Source organism: Taudactylus pleione, unplaced genomic scaffold (genome assembly GCF_031769625.1).
Source record: "Taudactylus pleione unplaced genomic scaffold, aTauple2 ptg000502l, whole genome shotgun sequence".
In the NCBI taxonomy this organism is placed as follows: Eukaryota; Metazoa; Chordata; class Amphibia; order Anura; family Myobatrachidae; genus Taudactylus; species Taudactylus pleione.
Genome location: NW_028284904.1, coordinates 2,853,559 through 2,878,593, shown reverse-complemented (window position 1 = coordinate 2,878,593; position 25,035 = coordinate 2,853,559). Strand labels below are relative to the sequence as shown.

Below are 25,035 nucleotides of genomic sequence, written 5' to 3'. Positions count from 1 at the left end.
CTGGTGAACACACTGTCAGCTGAAGCGGAACGTGACACGTCAACGGCTCCTTCTTCATTTTCTCCCGCAACTGGGGCTGCCAGGAAAAAACTTAGGTATCCTAAGCAACCCGCTGGCGGTGATGCAGGGCAGGCAGTACCAAGTTTGGACATCTGGTCCGGACTGAAGGACCTGGCAACAATTTCTGACATGTCTACTGTCACTGCATATGATACTGTCACCATTGACAGAATGGTGGAGGATTACATCGGTGACAGCATCCAAGTAGGCATGTCAGACAGTCCATACCTGTACTGGCAGGAAAAAGAGGCAATTTGGAGGCCCCTGTACAAGCTGGCTCTATTTTACCTGAGTTGCCCCCCCTCCAGTGTGTACTCCGAAAGAGTGTTTAGTGCAGCCGGGAACCTTGTCAGCGAAAGGCGTAGGAGGTTGCTTCCACAGAATGTGGAGAAGATGATGTTCATCAAAATGAATTATCAGCTCTTCCAGGGAGACCAGCCTCCAGAAGGTACAGAGGGACCTGTGGTGGTGGATTCAAGTGGGGACGAGTTAATACTTTGTGAGGATGAGGATGTACACACTGAAGAGGGTGAGGAATCGGTGGATGAGGAGGATGAGGATGACATCTTGCCTCCGTAGAGCCAGTTTGTGCAGGGACACATTAATTGCCAGCTTGTTTTGTGGGGGCCCAAACGAACCAATCATTTCAGCCACAGTTGTGTGGCAGACCCTGGCGCTGAAATGATTGATTTGTTAAAGTGTGCATGTCCTGTTTATACAACATAAGGGTGGGTGGGAGGGCCCAAGGACAATTCCATCTTGCACTTCTTTTTTTTCTTTGCATTATGTACAGTTTGGGGACTAGTTTTTCTAACTGCCATCCTGTCTGCCACTGCAGTGTCACTCCTAGATGGGTCACGTGTTTGTGCCGCCCACTCGTGTCGCTTAGCATAGTCATCCAGCTACCTCGGTGCAACCTTTTGGACATGAAAACACTATTGTGAGGTGTGAGGTGTTCAGAATAGACTGGAAATGAGTGGAAATTAAGGTTATTGAGGTTAATAATAGCATAGGAGCAGAGAAACCAACAAATTCTGTGATTTTAGCTGTTTTTATGCTTTTTAAAAAAAAAATACAGATCCAAAACACGGAAGGGTGGTTTTGGCAAAACCAATCCAGATCCAAAACACGAAGAAAGATCCAGATCCAAAACCAAAACACAAAACACGAAAAGTGGCCGGTGCACACCCCTAGTTTGCACACATGACAACACCTCATCCGATAGAAGGTTTAACGGGGGACAAGGACATAATTCGCACTGGGGTGATCTATAGACCACCTGCACAGGGTCGGGAACTGGATAAGTACCTATTGCAGGACATTACTAGAATGGCTTTAAAAGGAGAGGTCATAATCATGGGAGACTTTCATTTACCTGATGTAAACTGGGAGGTGTCTGCTGCAAGTTCCTCTAGAAGTGGCCACTTTCTAAATTCTCTGCTGGGAGCATATCTCAAACAATTGGTGACAGAGCCCACTTGCAAAAATGCTATTCTGGACATGATACTCACAAATTGTGACAGAATATCGGATGTAAATGTGGGTGAGAACCTAGGATCCAGTGATCACCAAGCAGTATGGTTTAGTATAAAGACAGGGTCCAATTCATGCCATACACAAACAAAAGTGTTAGATTTTAGGAAGGCTGACTTTGCAGAGATGGAGAGATGTGTTACTGAGTCAGTGGCAGATTGGAGGAACTTGGAAGGGGTGCAGGAGAGGTGGGTAATAATAAAAAATGCAATACTGAAGGCTACAGACCTTTGTATTACAAGGGTTAGGAAAAGCACCAAGAAAAGGAAGCCAGTGCGGTTTACAAAACAGGTATCAACTAGTGTGAAATTAAAAAAGATGGCTTTTTGGAAATATAAGCAGACCTAAAATAATAATGACAAAGAGGTGTATCTTGCCAGAAGGAAGGAGGCTAAGAAGGTGATACGGCAAAGGCAGAAGCTGAGGAGAAAATGGCCCAGTCAGTAGATAAAAGGAGCAAAACTTTTTTTAAGTATAAGTGAAAGGAGGAAGTCACATGGAGGAATAATAAGACTTAGGGCAGAGAGTGAGTCCATGATCCAGGGAGACAAAGAAATAGCAGAACATCTAGATAATTATTTTTGTTCATATATTCACTACAGAAAAAGAGGGGAAGGGGCAACAGTTAAGTGCAGAGGCATTCATAAAAATTAAGTACATAAAATATCATTTATAGAGGAGAGGGTCCTAACAGAACTCTCTAAACTGAAAGTGGATAAATCTATGGGGCCAGATAGGATACATCCTAGGATACTAAAAGAGCTTAAAGGGGTCCTGATAACACCATTAACAGAATGATTCAACCAGTCACTAGTATCAGGAGTTATTCCAGAGGACTGGAAAAGAGCAAATGTAATAACACTGTACAAAAGTGGCAGCAAAGAAGAAGCAAGTAACTACAGACCAGTAACTACAGACCAGTGACTACAGACCAGTATCTACAGACCAGTGACTACAGACCAGTGACTACAGACCAGTGACTACAGACCAGTATCTACAGACCAGTGACTACAGACCAGTGACTACAGACCAGTGACTACAGACCAGTATCTACAGACCAGTGACTACAGACCAGTGACTACAGACCAGTGGCTACAGACCAGTGGCTACAGAGCAGTGGCTACAGACCAGTGACTACAGAGCAGTGACTACAGACCAGTGACTACAGAGCAGTGACTACAGAGCAGTGACTACAGAGCAGTGACTACAGAGCAGTGACTACAGAGCAGTGACTACAGACCAGTGACTACAGACCAGTGACTACAGAGCAGTGACTACAGACCAGTAACTACAGAGCAGTAACTACAGACCAGTAACTACAGACCAGTGACTACAGACCAGTGACTACAGACCAGTAACTACAGACCACTGAGCCTTACATCAGTAGTGGGAAAAATAATGCAAACACTATTAAAAGAAAGTGGTGGGATATCTCAAATCCAACAATTTACAGGATCCCAAACAGCATGGATTTACTCAGGGGAGATCATGCCAAACATATCTTAATGACTTTTTTGACTGGGTGACAAAAGAAATCGATCAAGGGGGGGCCGTAGATGTAGCTTATCTAGACTTTAGTAAGGCTTTAGACCAGGGTTGCCTACCTTTAATATTCTCTTCCCGGGAGAAGCCCGGGTAAGAGAAGCAGCAGGGGGCCGACGGGGACGGGGCTTGCCGATTTACGTCATTAAGCCCCGCCCCCTCGCGGTAAAATTGCCACGATTGGGCACAATTTACATAGGGGGCGGGGCCAAATGCTGTGATTCATGCAGAATCACAGCTTAAGCCCCGCCCCCTTCACGGAGACCCGCGATTGCCGCGGGTATTCTCCTAATTCTGCCCACTTCACTAGGAAGTGGGCAGAATGCGGGAGAAATGCCTACACTTCCGGGGGTGCGGGGGGTTACCCGAAAAATCGGGAGCCTCCCGCGAAAACCGGGAGGGTAGGCATGTATGCTTTAGACACGGTCCCGCATCGCAGATAAACAAACTGGAAAGCTTGGGATTGGATTCTATGACTGTTGAATGGATAAGATTTTGGTTGCAAGATAGGAAACAGAGAGTTATAGTAAATGGAGAGTATTCACGGGAAGGAAAGGTAACCAGTGGAGTAACCCCAGGGATCAGTACTTGGGCCAATGCTTTTTAATATCTGTGTTGGTGATATTGCAAATAATATTATAGGGAAAGTATGCCTTTCTGCAGATGACACAAAAGTATGCAACAGGGTAGACACACCAGGAGGGGTAAAACAAATGACTGAGGATCTGGGTAGACTAGAGGAATGGGCAAGAACATGGCAACTACAGTTTAATGTAAAAAAAATGCAAGATCATGCACTTGGGTCCCAATAACCTAAAGGCTAAATATAGTATCAAGGACACTATAATATAAAAAACAGAGGAGGAAAGGGATTTAGGAGTCATTATTTCAGATGACTTGAAGGCAGGTAAGCAATATAACAAAGCAATGAGGAAGGCAAGTCTGATGCTTGGTTATATAGGGAGAGGAATCAGTAGCAGGAAAAAATAAGCGATAATACCACTGTATAGGTCCTTGGTACGGCCTCATCTAGAATACTGTGTTCAGTTCTGGAGGCCATATATCCAGAAGGATATAAATGCATTAGAGACTGTACAAAGAAGGGCAACTAAAATGGTGCATGGCCTACAGCACAGAACTTACCCGGAAAGACTAAAAGATCTAAATATGTATATTTTGGAGCAGAGAAGGGAAAGGGGGGACGTGATAGAAACTGTCAAATACATGAAGGGTTTTAACAAGGGACAGGAGGGAGACATTCTTCAAAGGAAGAGATGTACAAGAACACGAGGACATGCACTGAGACTGGGGGGAGGGAGGCTCAGAGGAAATGTGAGGAAAAATTACATAACAGAAATGGTAGTGTATAAGTGGAATAACCTCCCATCAGATGTGGTTGAAGCTAATACAGTGGAACAATTTAAACACGCTTGGGATAGGCATAAGAATATCCTTAAGAGACGTAAGCAGCAAATAGGGTTGAAGTTGCCTAAAGGATACATGAAAAGGGGCAGACTAGATGGGCCAAGTGGTCCTTATCTGCCGTCAAATTCTATGTTTCTAAAAGGGGCCGTATATGTATATTAAGTGCTCACACTGCATCGCGTATGGACGCCCACTGAGTGTTAGCGAGTTATGGCAAAGTGCGCTCGCAACTGTGAGAAGACGCCCCCTTGCCACTCGCAACACACGTCATCTCCGGAAAATGTATGGTTATTCGGGACCATCGAGAGCCATCGGAGCAGCTTGCAGCCCGATCAGTGCGGGCTGAAATACATGCAGGTAACGTGTACAATGACGCTACTTTGCTAATTATGCATACCCTTTAAACGGTGTTTTGGGGGACTGACACGCCTGCGTTTGCAACACCACTACCCCGTTCACAAGTACCTTCCCCTGTTACCACCCACAAATGGCGCTATCTGTCACTCAACGTAACGACCTGATAGTGGCTTACGAGCAACCAAAATCAGATCGCAATGAATGGCTTGCGCACGTGCACTGCGAATTATACGCATGCGCAGATGGGCGAAAATCGCTCACAGCGAGCGGATCTGAATCAGGTCCTTGATCCCATAATGTCACATAGTGATGGGTGAGCACTGGGAGAGGGAAGATGGACTCCAGGGGTATCCTACCTATGTAGCGGGGGGGCTCCTTTCTAATTGCAAGGTGGAATAGGGTGGTGGGCTGCAGAGAGCTTTCAGGGCCTTGAACTTGCCGCCTCCTCAGCCTTACACCTTGATGCACATCCCTCGTTATGGTCCTGAGCTTGATTGGTTTTTGTATTGGGTATGTAGCATGTCCTCTTTCTGGTTTTTATCTTTAGAGTTTGTAGTGTGGTTAGATTGTCATATGTCTGAGATTTTTGTGTATGTTTTTATTTATACCTTTTAAATTTGACAAGGGAGCTCTGTAAATCTGTGGGGGCTAATCTATAAAAGATCAGGAGGAGAGGATCCCCACTTTTGTATGTTCTTTGTTCCCCAATTTGTATAATAGTAAATAAGAGTTCTTCCATTCTTGCCTACTCTGTTGGAATTTCTGGGAGACTCCCAATTTTGGGGGGAGATCTCCAGGTTTCTCCAGTAAAGTGAATTGGGTGGGGGTCATAATGATGCAAATAGTTTTTTTTATTATACATATTTTTCTGATAGAATCCGCACTTCATATTAAAATTGCATGGGGAAAATAAAGGGCGACTGTAAGAGGTACAGAATTAATTTTTTTTTTAATTAAAATAAAAAGGACATTTTAACTTACTTAATACAATAAAAAAAAAAGCTTTTTAAATTGAATAATGGTATAAAAATGGATTGACGTTGTTCTAGCACTTTAATAATATATCTGGATTTCTACAGTCTTCTATAATATCCGCCTATGAAATTCACACAGAATCCGTTTTTGTAGGTGGAACCAATTTCCTCTTGCCTTAGTCACGCGTCTAGTTCCTGACAAGTCACATTCTCACGAATACCGCGTCAGTTTACAAATACTGTAGAGTTCCTGAACTAACACAGATCCCGGTAGAGACAAGCGTTCATTCTTCCAGCTAATTAAAATAACCACTTATGAAAATCACTATTTAGGATAAGAAGATAGTCAAGAGCAACACTCCAATTGGGGGCCACGGTGCTACAGCAGTTAGAGACCGGTGATGACCAGCAAGGCCTCAGGGGGCAGACGAGGGATGGACACCCCTGTGGATGACTTGTTTGAATTTACTAAAGCCCTACTCCATTTTGTGTTTATTAGATAAAACTTTAAGGGTACTGTTTTTTTATTTAAAAAAAAAAAAAACTGCTATAGGAGCCTCACGCCGTAGGCTGCAATAACCTGGTTCCTGCTATGTTTGATATGTTCTACACGAAATCAAATAACTCAAGTGAATGAACAGGTGTATTAGGGATGTATACAAAGTGCTTCAGAAACACCCCCTCCCCCCAAATTTGGAATCCAATGACATCACTACGTCATGTTAGACTGCTTTCACCGCAGTGTGCATAGAGGGGGTGGTTGTACGCTCACAATGTTTTACCTCTGTGCATGCGTCACAATATTTACCGCCTGGAGGCACAGATTGAAATTGCACAGAGATCCAAGCAATATCAGTTAGCGTTTATGGGCGGTAACTGGGGAGTGGTTACCTGTCGCGGACGTGTCAGTGACTGCATCTAAAGTGTTGCACCAAAATTGCGTTTTTGTAGGCACACCGGCAAATTAACGCACAGTGGGCACCTCAATAGAACTCCCATCAGCCTTCAGCATTCGCATAAAGATGCAGTATCGGCTGCAACAAAAGCAGCAAACGCTACGGCAACTGCGCCCTCCTCTGAATTATACATGTTGACAATTTTTTTTCCCATATTATATATTTATTGATTGATTTTAAACCCATTTTGCACCAGCAAATATTCATACCAGGGTGTCGGCTCATGCATTGTGTTTTGTAGAATAGTTAAACGCGTTTCGTGACCTTAAGCTTTCGCCTACTATAATTTAGCTCAGTGGCTCCCAAACTTGGTCCTCAAGGCCCCCTAACAGTTCAGGTTTCCAAGAGGTCCATACTTAAGCACATGTGACTTAATTAGTACTTCTGTCCGTTTGATTATACCATCTATGCACAACCATGGATATCTCTAAATCCGGAACTGTTGGGGAGCCTTGAGGACCGATTTCAGCACTTACATAACATCAGTTGTGTGATATGTCAAATCCTCTAATTATTCTCGTTTTTGCTGTTGCCTTTAATGAGTTACAAAACAATAATGTAGCAAAGAGGTACAATGTGAGAGTTCTTCCTTTTATTCCAGATATACTTTGCCCCTCCGCACTGGACGATGACAGGCTACTTGCTGTGCAGATTTTATGTATCTTTGCTGTATGGAGAAGTCACCAGGGCCAGTAGTAACATGCGGTAAGTCTATGTGAGGCCCTCTATTATGTACTCATTAATGCATGATATCTCCAGGTGACAGGACAGAATATTAAACCATGTTGACATACAGTTTCAGCGGGACTTAGCGCTCATTGTACGCTACCGAGAATGCCAAGATCCAACACTTCCCATCACCTGCAGCCTAATTATTTTAGATGGTGAATTTTAAAAATTAGTTTTTTTTTAATTTTATTTCTATCCACAAGGTTTGTGTGAATTTGTTAGTGCAGCACTCTGCAGGTGTTACACACTGTACTTCCATATATTATAATGACACTGATTAGGAAACCGTTTCACTTTCACTGGTGAAGCACATTCAGGGCTGATGTGCGTTGTGCATTTATCTCCTGCATAAAACATTTGTACATATCTGGTGGCTGTAGATTGGGAGGCATTTAGCTCCAACTCCTTATATTGGAGAGGCGGAGTGGGGGGTGAGGGGCTCCAAACATTGGGTGAGAGCAGTAAGGGCGTGTCCATGAAAATATGTTCCATGTAGACCACAAGAAAGATGGCAAATACGCAGCCAATAACTGGCCGGTGCTGGACACCGGATGCAAGATACTGCTGATTGTCCGCTGCTTCTGGTTGGCTGGTTGCGTCTTGGCCTCTCCCGCTGATACTATCGCTGCTGTTATTAGAATGGCTGCTGGAATCTATTTCCTTATTTATTATGTGCAATCTGTCCTCTGCAGGAAATCTATTTTTTTTTTTATTTATTTATTTTAAAGGGAAGGAAAATGGATGATTGTATTTAAATTAGCTTAATTAGCACTTTAATGTTGTATTTGCACCTGCATTTAATTGTATTTTACCTGGTGTTTCTTCATAACACTGTGCAGATATGTATATGATACTTCATTAAAATACTATAGGGAACGTAAATTGGGTCCTGTAACCTTAGCAATCGCTAATAGCACTGTGAAGCCGCAACTCCAGGCGTAAACAAGACTCGGATACGACTGATCTCTCTCGTGGCGTAAAACTGGCGCATTTGGTACTCTTACAGGGGTGCTACCTCCAGAAGCATTGCAAGTTGCACAAAATACATATAGTTTTCAGCCACATTTCACGCCTCCATTTTTGCCGCATGATTCATCCAGCTCTTTATCAGCCCCTCACTCGGGCACATTAACACACGAGGGGTCCTGTGTGCAGCGTTCCCCCTCCTCTGAGTAGTAACATGTTTGGGAAGATGACGAATGCGCACAAGAGAGCAAAGGATCAAATATGTCATTGGGAAGATGGCATCGCGGAGGAGGGACCCGCTTGCCGGCACTAGGTAAGCATACTCTAGGTGCAGGGTGTCAAACTTAGGCCCTTCAGGTGCAGTAGAACTACACATCCCAACATGCACTGCCAGAGTTTTGCTATTAGGGCATGCTAAAACTGTGGCAGGGCATGCTGGGATATGTAGTCCCACAGCAGCTGGAGGGCCCGAGTTTGACACCACTGCTTTAAGTGCAGGGTGTTCGGGGCGGGGCCCACATGGACCCATGTGAACCATACACGCTGCCCTCATAATAAAAAGGCCTATGCCCCCAGTGAATAATTATACATTTTAGCAAAACCTCCTGCGCAGTGTATGCTATCTAGTGAAACTGTCTTTTGGCACAATTTGAAGCGTCACATTGATGCCTTTAGTGATGGAAACACCCCTCAGTCAGCATGGTCAGAACAGAACGTGGGATGATCATACACAACTTGCTGCAGATGCGGTACTTATCACGTACACACAATAGAGACGGCCATTTTGTGGGCGGAGCAAATATTCACCAAGAATCTGGTGACGTCACTGAGGCATCATGCCTCTGCAATCCAAGTTACTAGGCACTAGTGATATCACAAAGGGAGAGCACCTTAGTGATGTCACTACACCCTGGTGACAAGACAGACTGGGTATTGGTTCAGCACACAAAATGGCTGCCGCTGCTATTGGCAGAGGACAAAACCACTTTATAGGAAAGATTTGGCTAACAAGATAGTAGGAGAAAAAAATATATATAATTTTTTTTTTAAAGTAAATATAAATGGCAATGTCAGCACGGAACAGGTTAAAGTAGTGATCTTGAACTACGCTTTTACTTGTACTTTTGAACGAAATGTGGGAATGTCTCACAAAGTTTCAAAATAGTTGAACACGTTTATTCATTGTACCCAATTAGAACCGTACACGGGAAGGTAAACGCCTCCCATGTGACTGCTCTGATCTTTAAACAGATCATTTTACGCCATTTTGTCATTTCAGCTTCATCCCTCTGAAATTCTTTCGCTATTACAATCATCAACAAGTCTACGAGAGTGGTTCATCACCAGTAAAAGTTTAATAGTGTCACCCCCCTACTGGCATTGCAGAATGACCTCATCACTAAACTAACACGTTTCAGAATTTTTCTTTTTTCCCAAAATGTAAAAAGAAAAAAAATCAGGATTTGCAAAACACTTAAGACACCAACAAAAACCATTGAGATGTCATATAGCCATAGGGAATTGTCATACGGCGTCTAACAACATCAGGACAGTCTCTACAAAACAACTTTTTAGTGTAAAGTGGATCCGTCACTTCCAGACAGCGGAGGCGGCCATCTTGTGGGCTCTTACAAAATCATTGGGAATGCACAGCCTATCAATTCGCCAAGTGAAATCATTGAGGCACTTTGCTTCTTAATTAATCTATAGGTTAAATCAGAGGTTCCCAAACACGGTCCTCAAGGCACCCTAACAGCCCAGGTTTTAAGGATATCCATGCTTGACCATAGGTGACTTAATTAGTACCTCAGTCAATTTAACTTCAAGGCTATCTCTAAAACCTGAGCTGTTGGGGAGCCTTGAGGACTGTGTCTGGGAACCTCTGGGCTAAATAATAGTTTAGCCCAAAAGATGACAGGTTCCACTGTGACGGGTCCACACTAAATTATATATTAACATATGCTAGTGAGGTGCAGATAATTACTTAATTCCCTGTATAACAGGTTAGTCAATAAGCAACAACAGAATCCGTCTACCTATATTATCTAGGTTCACTCTCCTGGAATATTATTGGTCAGTAACAGGTATTAAGCAACAGATGTCAGAGCCCAAATGACCTGTGTTTTTGTTTTCCAGGCCGGGTCCATACTACGCTTGTTGTTGCTACCAAATTTACGTATGTGTCAGCAATGGATGAAAGTGCTGCAGGGGACAAATAATGTAACCGTAATAGTAATCAAATCACGTTCATATAACGAACTCCAATCTTGTGTTTGGTTGCTGCGGGTGATTGGAATCCGGGACCTTCCTTGAGTGAAAATGCCGGTTAGCGATACTGTCTGTAGAGAAGTAGTGTTTTTACGAGTGTTCAAGAGATCATTGCAGGCTTTCCAATGCATTTGAAAGAGGCAAACAAGTGTTATGAAACCCGCTACCTCTACGGTACAGAATACACAGCAGGTAAAAACGTCAGGTCCATTTACATGAATTTTGCAAACATTAAAAATGCATGTAAACACATTTAGAAACACCAGTTAGACATGAGGCCTAGCTTGTATGGCCGCTCACAGCTGTCTCGGAACCATCCCATTATAAAGTGTAAGTAAGCGACATACATTTAGCAGTTCGGGAACAGCGGACGGGGGCGAGACTTGTGATGATCAGTTGCAGCTATCCAATAATACAACACAAAAATACGTATACAATAGACTGTTACATAAAAAGCATATCTGAAATATAGAATACAATGGTTTGGTGCAATGTCAGACTGAAGCTGAAGTATACTCAGGGGTTACTCCATCACAAACACCCGCCCCTCCAACAGAAGCTCTATGTATGTCTCTGGCGATTAGCATGCTAATCACAGCCACCGCTCTCCGCCAGACAGAGTCAATGGGGCTGGCGGGCGAAATCTGATTACTTTAATGAGCTATAAGGGAGCATGCATGTATAGGTCTCTGACTAAGCACAGGGTTTTGTTATAGAGGAGCCCATCTCCTCCTTGAGGATATTTGTATGTGTACTTGGTTATGTTACTGTCATGTGAGCCAGGTTTCATGAATGTCCTTGTCTGTCTCCACTGAAGTTTTAAATGCCATGGTCTGCGGGGTTTAAATATTTTGCACTCGAATGGGGAGCACGGCTTTTGGTAAATAGTGACATGGGTTGGTTACATTGGGGAAGGGACCACAAGGTGTGTAGGAGGAGAACAGTTTGGAGGTAAAACTGGCCCAGGTGTAGACAGGGCAGCTGGTGAGGACCCACAAAAGTTGGCAGGGTGTGGTGGGACCACTAGATAAACCACAGCTGGAGACATAGGTTGTCACCTCAGCCATCTCAAATATTTAAGCAGGGTAGACAAGGGTTTTTCTCCCTTGCTGCATTGGCACTGTGTATACCCACTGATTATGTCTGGCAAGCTATTAATACAATATGCGGCTGTATGACCAGCCAGGTCCTTTCTGTCACTGGTCACAAAACTACAGCTATATCATCTCTGCAATTACCAGTCAGATGCCGCAAACTATCCAATATTTATAGTGGTACCTAAGACCTGTGAGCAATATTTTGCTATGCCCCCTCCCCCCTGTCTACTGAAGGTGTAAAATTGGGGGGTAAAGAAGAGCCCTTTATCAGATGCTGCAGGATAGGATGTGCGCAAAGTGTCATAACAAACAGTTGTGCTAACATGTTACAGCACTCCGGCGTAAGGTGGACCGACTACAGTTCGTCTTGCCAATAGTTAGTGAGTTAAGTAAAATCAAATTATTAAGAATGGATTATGAGGGCAAAATCCAGGCAGCATCACAGAAACATCCTGTAAGGGATTTCTTTCTAAAGTACCGCTTCCCGATTCCCCTAATTCGCTCACAGCTTTAAAACACAATGGACGATACAAAAAAAACCCCAAAAACGATGAAATGATCTATTAACACTGAAACGCGTGAAGGATAGTTCTGTCTTGGTGCCACCTACACGTAACATGGGCCAGAATCCATGGTTTCTGGGTCTATGGTAAATCCTGCCATGCAGATTATGCTACATATGAACTATATGTAAATATCAGGAAACCCACATTGCTCCGACGCGTTTCACAGATAACAGAAAGTGCTTTATGACAGTGATGTGATGCCCCACTACGTTTGACGGTTATCTCGCCCTAGGAGAGGTTAGAGAACGGGAAAGTATATCTGTAGAACATTCTGTGCTATACAAACATAAAATAATAATAAAAAAAGGCAATACTGTCACAATGGTTACCAAACAAAGAGACATAAAGCTTTCCTTCGTACTCCGTGTAAATCTATCCACATTGTGTATAAATACATTTTGTGTTTTTTGGTTTTTTATTTTTTAAAAATCTCTATCTACACATCTTACCCTCTACATATATACCTTCTATACCTCTCCAAAAGATTACAACACTATACAACCAGTCAGCATGTGTGTGTGTGTCTCTCTCCATGTAGTAGGTGCTGTTTATACATATATAATTTTTTTTTCTTTTTAGAATGCCACAGACATTAAGATGTTCACACATCTGAAAGGGAAGCGAAGTCCGGTTTTACAGAAAGTATTGTCCGCTTATTCTTCTCGCTTGTTCGGTGTGGTACGATCTAGTAATAATTCAGTCCGCCGAGATCCTACATACACTGGGAGCAGCCGCACTTGCTGGGTTTCTCTACGTCTTCCACAAAAGAGGAGCCGTCGCTGCACTCGAAAGTGTACTTCCTGCGTTTCATGCGGAACCCTGTGCAGCAGCCCTGACTGTGGCAGGACCCGTGGCACTCTACGCTGGGCACCATGCGCGTCGTTTGGCAAATGGCATATCCTCTCTGCACTTGGTGGTAATCCCTGCTGGGCTCGGCTCTGCACTCCGACTCTGTGAGGATAAAAGCATACAAAAAAACATAAATGACAGCATTCAGTATACCCATGGTACGTCTTATTTTCTATCATTTATTTCCAATATTTGGATATTTATATTAAACACCGTTTATTAAGTCTCTGATTAAACGGGGACATCGCTCTTATAAGTGGATCATGCTCTTTGATACATTAGTGCTCAGCAGCGTTTGGTATTGTAGTGATTGTGTGATGGAACAGTAAATACATTTAATTATTTCTTGTATAAAAATGCTGGTTTCCAAAAATGCCCCCTCCCCTACCTGCCCCAGTCTGCCCTAGCTGTACAGGACCGGGGGCCTTACTAAGGAAATGGTTTCTCTAGTAACAGCCTGCCCATGTTTGCCTCATCGGTTAGGCAAGTTCACACTCACAGAGGTGTCAGTCTTCACTAACTGCCACCTAGGGGTGCTAAGCCCAAAGGGAGGGGGCAGATGAGGGAGGCATATTGCACAAGCTGCTTACTAAGTATGGGCTGATACAAGCTGGTATTTAAGCTCATGCGCCTTTTTAACAGAAGTGCAGAGCATGTAAGCGCATCACAAAATGAACTCCACTGTATGCCTGTTCCATATCTATCTGAGTTCCTTTTATCTCCATGGCAGAACATTGTGCACATGCCTATCAGGGGTTATCATGAAGGGTTACACTAGTGTGGTGCTGTAGTTTTCCATTCATGCCAATGGTCCATTCGTTTCAATGGGGTTGTGCAGTACAAGTAAATGAATGGACCATTGATCCGAATAGAGCTGTACAACACCCCATCAGTAGATATTCAATGAATCGCTATGGATGTGCAAACAAGGAAAACCACAGGATTCCATCTCACTGCCAGCCAATCACATTGCAGCCAGCCCAGACAGCTGACACTTCTGTCATTGCGAAGTTTCTTGTTTTGTTTTTACTCATTGTGGATGTATTCATGAAGCTACGTAAATGCGTCCAGCGCAGATTATTATGTGATTTGCATATCAAGCATAGTTACATTACGTTTTTGGCATGCAGTTTGCTTTTTGTTGCAAACACAGCGCCTTAAACACATGGTTACCCTAATAAGAGACGTACAACACTGAGGCCTTGCTCCCTTTGTGGAACTACACATCCCAGCATGCCTTGCTACAGTTTTGCTGTTATGGCATAATAAAACTGTGTCATGTCATGCTGGGATGTGTAGTTCCACAACAGCTGGAGTGCTGCACGTCACCTAGCCCTGCTCTAGATATTGCGGGCATGGGCTCACTTGGCTGATGGGGCCTATCATGTTAGTGGGGAAACATTCCCCAGGCCCTGCACCGAGAATAAGGGAAGTTACATGAAATGATTGCTATTTATCTCTATTGTTCCCTTAGTGGCTCCCTGCACGGAAGCATCGTAAGCCGTTACTCACCCTGATCACAGACATCACCCACATAGCCGTTACTCACCCTTATCACAGACATCACCCACATAGCCGTTACTCACCCTGATCACAGACATCACCCACATAGCCGTTCTCACACTCGCAGTACGCTTCGCCCGCGTCGGAGATCTGACAGCGCCCGTGCTGGCACTGCAGATTCTTGCAGGGGTTATAGAGTTCTCCTTGCTGGTTGCAGAGGGCACCCTTGTACCCATCCTGGCACAGGCAACTGTAGGTCAGAGAATCCAGGGGCATGCAGGTCCCGTGTACGCACCTGGCGAGAGAGGGCTCATTATCACATGGGAGCAGGACAATTACAGAGAGACAGAAACACAAGAGCAAGCACAGGGGTTTGACATGTACAAATACTGCATACAGTATACATAGAACCTATTATGTACTGTATAAAGGTCAGGCCGGATCATCCTACAGATCCCAGAACACGGCAATGAGCCAGCAGTGCCAGGTGCGTGTCAGAAGTGACACCTGTAACCCCCCTGTGCTCGCCTAGGAAATGGTCTACATGCGTGTTTAAGCTATTTCTATTCGTCTCACCTGCCCAAACATACTTTCATATATAAACAGGATTTATACATCCGAAAATATATCGCAGTGACCCACAGTATTCATATCCACAATGGTCTCTTAAAGGGCCAGTCACCACAAATTGACTTCATATGAAATCAGCATCTACTAATAAAGAGGTGAACCCTTGAGTTTAGCCAAGACTGAGAGCTAACAGATTGCATGTAACATCTACAGTTTAAGCAGGACCAGAGGAAGACAGGGTGCTGCCAAGGGTGCATTTCAAGGGGATTATTTATCTGCTGGTCACAATGGGGGCCCTTTCACCCCGTCTGACAGTGGCATAGCAACCCGTTGGCAGCATTGGGCTGACAGATGACATGAAAGCAGAAGAGCTTCCTGCATGGTCCACAGCCTGGTACAACCCCTGGCTTCATCTGGGTTTTCATAAAGTCCTGCTTCAAGTGCTCACACATAGGGGCTTATTCAGAGATGCACGCTGACCCGATGGTTAGTGCACGTCTCTGATGGCCGGTGCTGTGCGCATGTGCAGTACAGGTCTGTGATCCCGCATGCAGTCCGATAACAGACCACCAGTGATTGACAGCCTGCTGCCTTTTCTGGGCTGGGAAGGGCAGGCGGCGGCCTCCGATTCCCCAAACAGAGGTGTGTCGTCGGCGTTGCGGGGGAGGAAAGAGGCCACAATCTCCGTCGGCTGATGGATATTTTCTGGCCTCTTTTGTGCATCTGCGGCGGTCGGCTTGAGTCATCCCATGGTCACTTAGCCGGCCGAGGATCCCGCACATGATCTGATTCTGTGTCCATGAAGGGATCGGTATGAAATGCCGCCGGACGCATGTTCTAATCCCGACACTGGAAGACCGGCGGTTCTAATCCCAACAGGCAAGTATTTTAATATTTACTAACCTAACCCCCCCCTCCCCTAAGCCTCCCTGAGGGGTGCCTAACCATAACCTTCCCCCTCAAGTGCCTCACCCTAACCTCCCTTTCTCCGCATCCTAAACCTAAGTCTCCCGAAGGAGGTGCCCAACCCCCCCTTCCCCTAGCCAAACCCTCCCGGGGGGGGGCGCCTAAGTCCCCCCCGGGAGCCCCTAACCTAACCCTCCCCCCCCCGCACGGCTGTCCAGGCCCGGCTTACCTTCGTTCGGGATGTCGGGCGTTGGGCTTCCAATGTAGGTAAAATGACAGGTGTCAGGATTTCAACGCCTGTCATTAGACCCTTGCCGGGATTAGACCGTCGGGATGCCGACTGCATACCGTCCATGAATTCAGCTCGGAACAGTAATCCATGCAGGAGCCGTCATGCCTCCTGCTGCATTACCATAATAGTATTATCGCAGCTGCTACCATTTTAGCAGCTGCGATAACATTACTGTCTGAGACTGAATCACCCCCCCCCCCCCCCCTATACTACGTAACTACTCCCGCAGGGTTCCAGAACTGTTCTGTCCCTGCGATTATCGGATGTTGTTCCTATCCTAACCTGAACTCCAATTGGGCGTCTGAGTTGAGTGACGGCCAGGAAACAGAACAAGATACGTAGAATAACACTGGGCTGCGATCGAGGGTTTAACCCTTTCACACCCTTGTGCTGAGCCTACTGTCGCGCTTTTTGTGATGGGCCACATCACCTGTAACATTATCGGCCATGTCTTCATGCAGCACCCACACAAATGATACCTTGTTGTTTTTCTCAGAAGACTTGGAGTTTCCAGAAAATAGCGCTAGTTTGCTCATTCCTCCTGACGCGCCAAAGACAATCTCCCAAAAATAATAATTGTTTTCTTCTCGTATTGAAATTGCAAGAAAGTGAATGTAAAGAAAATGTGCGTATTTTGTTTTTCTCCTAAACTCCACCATGAAATAATTGGGGGCTTGTGCTCTGGCCTCAATCCACCTTTATAAGACCACAACAAGGTTCTGACTAGAGAATGAGAATGGTACTGCACTTCTAATGTGCAGGAATAATACAGGTAGCCCACAAGGCATGGACAACTTGCCGCATCACACGAGAGCACTCCTGAATTTGAAGTCAGTATGGGGGAAGATCTGGAGATTGTAACCCCCATCTCTGAAATGATTAACGCTTTCTGTATTGTAGGGTGTGATTGTATGATGCCACTAGGAGTCTGTACAGCTGCCCCCCATAGCATCTGTGCACTCCTCTTCCTTGTGGTCCCATGTTATATCCCGGCTATTGCCCTGCCACTCAACAACTACTAACACGGCACCTTGGGTGTGACAGAATGGGGAGTACCGGCTATTTTGATGTCCACTAGCCAACAGAAAATGGTTGAGTATTGTACACTAGTCACAAAAATGCCAAAAGGAGTACAATTATCATTTGCAGCTGGTTTTGAAGGACTAATATTAAAAAGTTGCATCTAATAAGTTTATGGATGAAATATACCTCTCCTAAATAAATGTTTTCGTTACTACACTGTAGTATTTATAGTATACGTACTTATGCCCCAGGCAAGGATTATTTATCTGCTGGTCACAATGTGGGCCCATCCACCCCGTCTCACAGTGGCAGACCGGCCCGTTGGCAGCGTTGGGCTGACAGATGCCATGGAGGCAGAAAAGCTTCCTGCACGGCTCGCAGCCCGGTACAACCCCTGGCTTCATCTGGGTCTTTGTGAAGTCCTGGAGCTCATTGTTAATGTACAGATTGCGGATGCAACCGTGGAAGCTGGTCCCATTAAGAATCTGCCATAGTCTGAAAGCAGCGGAGTTGACATCGACTGGCATGCCTAAAACACAGACATCACGGTATAACCAACACTGATACTCAATATGAAACATATCCCCTGTTCGGCCTGTTGTATGGACAAAGGGCCTGATTCAGAGTTGGGAATAGAGAGAGATTTCTCTCTCAACTGATCATCTTGGTGAAACCATGCTGCACTGCAGGTGGGGCAGATTTAAAATGTGCAGAAAGATTTAGATTTGGGAGGGAGGTGTCCAAACTGACATCTAAATTGTAGAGTAATAATAAAGCTGTGCAGTATTTGTGGTCTACATGTAAAAGCAGCCAGTATTTACCCTACATGCAAAAAAATAATTATGTATTTACACCCCTGGCATGCAACATGGTTTGTCCAGGTACACAGTTAAGTGCTATCTCTCTCTCTATTCCCAACTCTGAATCAGGCCCAAAATCTTAGTAAACAGCATATGAAATGGATGTTTTACTGTATAATTCCGTATTTTAAAACTATCTTTATTTGATATGATTGTACTTGGTGAATGTAACGATAATTAACGTGTAACTGGGAAATTATTTAACAGTTCTTGGATGGTAACCTGGGACAGTGTACTGGGCTACAGGAGACTGTTTCACAGAAGTCATTGGTTTTATTTTCATTTATTCAATGACTAGAATGTTACGTCTCACACCACCTATCCAATGTCTGCTCTGAATGCTCCTATGTGTTGTCGGCACCCTTCTTACAGTGCAAATTGAGTTTCCTTTATTATACGGTGTACGCAGAACATACTGTTTACGAGCCCTTAATAATGCTTGTTCAACCTGCTGCACTCCACCTTCTGTAGAACTACAAATCCCACCATGCACTGTCTGGAATAAGACTGTAAGCTCTAAAGGTGCATACATACGTAACGATTTTTTGAACGATTTGTCGTTAACTACGTCGTTATCGTTCAATCGTTCACAAAATTGTTCAGTTTCTGAGTTATAACGATGAACGATAATCGTTCAAGCGCACTCCCGTTTGTAGTTATTCGTCCATTTCAGACTGTCCAACATAACGATTTTCATTAAGGGAAAGAACATTTTTCGTTCATCGTTGTAAAAATAGTTCATTACACTTGAAAAAATCGTTCAGTTTTTCAAGGGAAAATCTGACAGAAAAATCTGACAAATAATCGTTGGTTACAAAATCGTTACGAGTGTATGCACCTTAATGAACTATTTTTACAACGATGAACGAAAAATGTTTCTTCCTTTAATGAAAATCGTTATGTTGGACAGTCTGAAATGGACGATGAACTACAAACGGGAGCGCACTTGAACGATTATCGTTCATCGTTATAACGCAGAAACTGAACGATTTTTTGAACGATAACGACGTAGTTAACGGCAAATCGTTCAAAAAACGGCAGATAGTTCAAAAAATTGTTACGTATGTATGCACCTTTACAAGCAGGGCCCTCCTGTCTCGCCTCACGCACCTTGAACTATACCTGTTACACCTTTTGTATTATACTTTATGTTTGTTCTGTACCTCATTACATTGCCTATTATGTCTTCCTTATTATGTTTAGCTCTCATTATTGCATTTAGAAATGCTCTGCATTGTGCCTTTGCTTGTTGATCCTTAGGGGTATATTAGCTAAAGTGTGGGTTTATAGAAGTGGAGATGTTGCCCATAGCAACCAATCAGATTATACTTAAAATTTATCTAGCACCTTCTAGAAGATAATAGCTAGAATCTGAGGGCAACATCTTCACTGCTATAAACTCTCACTTTAGTAAATATACCCCTTAGTTTTATCCATTCTATTTCCCCACCGTACTGTGGGCCTGATTCAGACCCGCTCGCGAGCGCACAGCTCGATGGTCCCCCCACTGCGGCAGAGCCGGCGTGCGCATGCGCGAGAGCCGGCCAGCGACGGGCGCTCCGTCGCCACGGGTCGCGCACCAAAGCGGGGCAGCCGTCGATTGTGATTGACAGCTTGCCCTGTTTTGGAGGCAGGCAGGGGGGGGTGGCTGGCCAAACGGAGCCGAAGGAACGCCTGCCGCTTTGGGGCGGCCCCACTGACATCACGAATGATGTCAGTGGGTGAGCTTCCGGCTCTATTAGAGCCGAAAGCTCATTGGGGCTTGCGGGAACAAGACCCTACCATAAGGGTCTCGTCGCAAGCCCCGATGGTCGCGACCATCGCGACCATCACCTGGCTGCTCGCTAAAGCTGTGGGTGGTCACCCACAGCTTAGCGAGCAGCCAGGAGGCCATCTTTAAAAAAAAAAACAGGGACGCCCTGATTCAGAGCGAGCGTTCTCAAAGAGCGTCCGGCTCTGAATCAGGCCCTGTGCTCTAGATGTTTGTGCTGCCATATACATAAATAATAATCACAGACTGGCATGCATGCTGGCACTTGTGGTTCCCCAACAGCTGAACAGCCAATCTATGATCTAAAGTATACTTTTTAATCCCCCCATCCTGGTATTTTATTCAAAATCCTATTCAATCTGCTCTGCACATTTTCTGCATCTTACCTCCTACATATAACGGGGCTTCGCTATTTAGGGTGTAATGTTTTCCAAAATTGTCCATGGTCATGGGTGCGCCGCCGTCAATCGACAGATTAACCATCTGGTCAAAGGTAACCAACTCCACCGTGTGGAACTGGCCGTCGTTGATAGTCTCTGCACTGGAAAAGACAAACACCCTCGTTACACCTCTATTCAAACAATAATGACTCTCCCGGGGATTGTAAGAACGGTCTGTTAAGTCCAAATGAAGCAGCCAGAGTGTGCGGGCATATGGCACAGCGTAACCATCTGCCAATCACCCGGATTTAGTCATTCTATGTTAAACAATGACAGAAATGTCAGACCACAAACTGATCCCAGACAGACATTTGTAATAAATGTGTCTGGATCTCGTTCTTGCTAATTTATCTGCATTTTCCAGACTAATACTGTACATGCGGAACTGCCCTACACAGGAGAACATAAAGGTATTTTATTTTTCTGCACAATATTTATTTCGGGGTTTTTGGAGTCACAAAAGACTTCGGAATGATAAACGGTTGTATCTGTTGTTCTGGACCAAGCTATACAGCGCCCGCCATTTGTGCCAGAATAATGCAGACTGTTATGTGATACTTTCACACTTGGAACCCTTTGTACTTGTTCAATGCTCGGGGCTTTCTATACGGGGGGGATTAAAGACATGGGAAGAGAATTCTACCTTTCACCTACAGCGATCGCACTGAGAGTTCCACCATAAAGCAGTGTGTCAGCCGTACCGTGCAGGTGCGGAACCCCGAGTAATACAAGGAATTGTCCTTCTTCATAAAACGACTGAAGCTGCATCAGGAACAAACCAGGAAGAAATGGAAATAGGAAGTGTCGGTATTACCTGTAGATGGCAGAGCTGGGGAAGCTCCCGGGGTCATAGCTCACTCTAACATGACCCTGATATAACTCTACGGCCATGTGGTCGCGGTCGCCATTGTACAAGAGGATCCCGTTGTCTTCAGCGGTGGAGACCTGCAGGTTATAAGGCGACAATTGTGGGAACACGCAGATCATCGTCACCTATCATCCACATAAACCCATTGGGCTTGATTCAGAGGTGGACGCTATCACAGCTGCGGGAGCGTGTTTTAACGCAGCCGGTACTGCGTCTTGGTGCTAATGTCACAGCCAATGGGCCTCCTACAGATACGCCCGGCGGCGGCGCTATGTGTATTAAGAAGCCCCATCGGATGCAGTGAGCGGAGATTGCACCTACCTTGTCACAGGTGCAATTTATCTGCCTGAATATGGCCGGTGTAACTGCGTCCAAACCCGCGTCTGTCTAGCCAGCTGGAGGGGGAGGGGTGGCGAGGTTAATGAAGTGACATTATTATTACTGTAACGTAGCATCTCGCCCACAGAATATAGGCAGCGCCATATATCATTGTAGCTTGTAGCGCCCAGAGGATAGATGTATGTGCACATGTAACATGGACATCGCCAGAGCTCTCGGGCAGATACACTCTGCTAACCATTGGCCTTGTACCTAATCGCTGCTTTACACCCACCTGTAGTGTGATATTTGCCCGAGGCCAGTTCTGTAGGTCTGTGAACTGCAGGTAAGTGTCTCTATCCACAAAATTCACGCTCAGGAGTTTCTCGCACTTGGCACCCCCAAACCCGGGCAGACACTGGCACACCGCGCTGTTCCCCAGTTCAATACAGTTAGCTCCATTCTGGCAATCCGCCATCTTACATGGGCTGGGCAGGGAGGATGCCGGTGGTGGCATTTCACAGAGCTGGCCACTGAAAGGCGAGAAGTGGGTGAGATGAGACCACAACTGTTAAAAATACATTATACCTTAAAGGATGTTTATTGCACCTGTCCCCCCCCCCCCCCCTTCCCCGGCATAATGGAAGCTGCCAATCTATTCTCCAGGAACCAGCCGCATCACTGAGACACTGATCACAGCCACCATTATATGACCTGGGCCGATATTGGGAGACCGTAGATTGCCCCTCAGTAAAGCCTTTAATTCCCAGTTGGCTGCATTCTTATCAACAGTGACGCAGCCCCCAAAATAGCTGCTTTCAGGGACTGCAGGCTTCAAGTACGCCAATAAACACATGTTCTGAGCAATGACGTAAGCAGCGATGTACATCTTAAGATCCAATACAATTCACTGACTATGCAAATGCTCTCTCTCTCTCTGATTTACTATGATTCTAAAAATATTGAATGAACCGCAAACAAAAACCCCAAAAAACATATGGCATGATGTAGCAAGCAACTTCTGCGTGATTTCCTGAGTAGCTGCAGAGAAACGAATAGACAGTCCGACTCAGATGCTATTAGATCACTATCGTTAGGTCTGGTTACACTTTAATCTGTAGTTGCGCCTTTTAAACTTCCATGCTGGAAAGCTCCCCGCACAGACGTCTGGTGACTGCTGTGAGTGACATCACGCCATGAGATTTCACCTCTGCACATCTCTTCTCCATTCTAAGCTTTATGACAAGCTAAGAGGATTTAAGTCAATGGGATTCCGGCCAAGAATAGTCCTGTAAAGACTGCCGGACGGATCCTCCTGTCTCTTTATAACGCTACGGCTCAGCGCATTGAACATTCCACCTGTCACACACAGCAATGATGTCTGATCACTGTAAATATAACCATTTGATAATGGAAAATGATGCTTCATGAATAAACGGCCCTATACACAAATACCGTTAACGTACTAAAAAATGTTTTTCTTCTACGGGGTACATAGGGCTCCACAGGGAGAAGGTGGTGGTTGAGGACCGGGCACCGAACAATTAAAGCTTTGCTCCCGGGATGCAACAGTCCTTCCCCCTATACCCCGCCCTCGAGCCACTTCAGTTTCGTCGGTGCCCGGCCGGAGTTGGGTCACCATTATAACAGTGGGCTGCTTCAGCAGCCCAAAATCTTTTATTTTTATGATTTTCTTTATTTTACATTTATTCTTCTGAGCGGGCAGCAGCAGACTGTCCGCGGGACGTCTGTGCTGCCGCTCCATCACCCCTCCAGACGCCGCAACACCAGCTCTGCTTGGTGCTCTCGGTGGGCATCTCGGGGACCTTGCTAGCTGGTGCCGCAGAAAGACCCAGATTGCAGCCCGGTTTCTAGGTGGACAGGTAAGGCGGGACACCGCTTGCGGTGGCCCGCAAATGGCCGCTCTTGCCTCCAATCTCAGGGGACAGACCGGAGGTGCTGAGGGTGAACACTGGCTCCGACCACGTGATCCATATGGAGCGGAAATCCAGCGTCCCGGTGGTTAACAATCAGCATGGGGAGGTCACCTTTCCCTGTTACAGCGGCCCCTCCCCTCAGCTCAGGGCACCATTCCTCTGAGGTCTAGCTTCTCTGAGCTGCTCTCCTCCTCCGACACGCCCCCTCAGAGGTCTCCGGCGGCCATCTTCTACTGGCTCAGCCACAGCTCTCTGAGGGCATGGCAGGGTCCAGTCCCCCTACATACCTCTCCCTGGAGACAGGTTATGTAGAACTATAGCCTACCAGCCTTTAAGGACTGAGTAGTTGATTGTAGTGCCATTTTGCAGTTATACAGTCAGGTGCATAAATATTGGGACATTGACAGAATTTTCATATTTTGGCCTCTATTCACCACCACAATGGCTTTGAAATGAAACAAACAAAAGTAATGGGACAAACTAAACAATCCTAAATCTAACTTTCACTTTTTAATACTTTGTTGCAAATCCTTTGCAGGCAATTACAGCCTGAAGTCTGGAACGCATAGACATCACCAGACGCTGGGTTTCATCCCTGGTGATGCTCTGCCAGGCCTCTACTGCAAATGTCTTCAGTTCCTGCTTGTTCTTGGGGCATTTTCCCTTCAGTTTTGTCTTCTTCAAGTGAAATGCATGCTCAATCGGATTCAGGTCAGGGGATTGACTTGGCCTTTGCATGTGCATGTGTTTATGCATTGTATGTGACTTATTCTAGCATTGTCTGTCTGTATATTCTCTATATACTGTCAACATATATCTTTCCCGTTTTTCTCCTCTTTGGTGTATACAGGTTTTTCTGTACCTCACATTTCTTGTATTTGTGAAGGTTGTCACATACAGTTAGTTACTGCACTGTGCCATATTTTGTGCTGTGCGCTCCTGCAGCTTGCTCAGCCGTAAGACAGGATCAGTATATTGCATTCCCACTTGTAAATCACATAAGTAGAGGTTGCATATTACTCAGTGCCATATTGTATGCTATACTACTCTGCAGCTATGTCTAGCAAAGGCAAGAGTAGCAAGCAGGCAGCTGCACCCATACTGCTCTAATGCAAATTATGTGATGCAGGCTTAAATGAGGAGGATGTAATACAGGATGGGCTATGTTCAAAGTGTTATACCCCATCAGGCCCCCCCAGCCCCGGCTCAGGAGCCCCCTGGGCTT

The 25,035-nt window shown here is 45.2% G+C and overlaps 1 protein-coding gene and 1 pseudogene across 4 annotated transcripts in view; one reads left to right on the top strand and one right to left on the bottom strand.

Moving 5' to 3' along the window:
• The first annotated feature begins 1,389 nt into the window (after positions 1-1,389).
• On the top strand, positions 1,390-6,071 carry LOC148501791 (uncharacterized; annotated as a pseudogene).
• A 3,486-nt stretch (positions 6,072-9,557) lies between these two features.
• SLIT1 (slit guidance ligand 1) overlaps positions 9,558-25,035 on the bottom strand; it is a 379,066-nt gene continuing 363,588 nt past the window's right edge. For 3 of the 4 annotated variants that reach the window (XM_088449966.1, XM_088449967.1, XM_088449968.1), the window contains exons 32-37: positions 22,169-22,406; positions 21,502-21,632; positions 20,634-20,788; positions 17,857-18,145; positions 14,909-15,120; positions 9,879-13,424 (exon numbers count right to left, since the gene is read on the bottom strand). In XM_088449966.1, coding sequence (XP_088306092.1) covers positions 13,186-13,424; positions 14,909-15,120; positions 17,857-18,145; positions 20,634-20,788; positions 21,502-21,632; positions 22,169-22,406 — 1,264 coding nt within the window. In that variant the 3' untranslated portion in view covers positions 9,879-13,185. Of the gene's footprint in view, positions 13,425-14,908; positions 15,121-17,856; positions 18,146-20,633; positions 20,789-21,501; positions 21,633-22,168; positions 22,407-25,035 lie in introns of all 4 variants that reach the window. The other variant, XM_088449965.1, reaches the window with a different exon arrangement.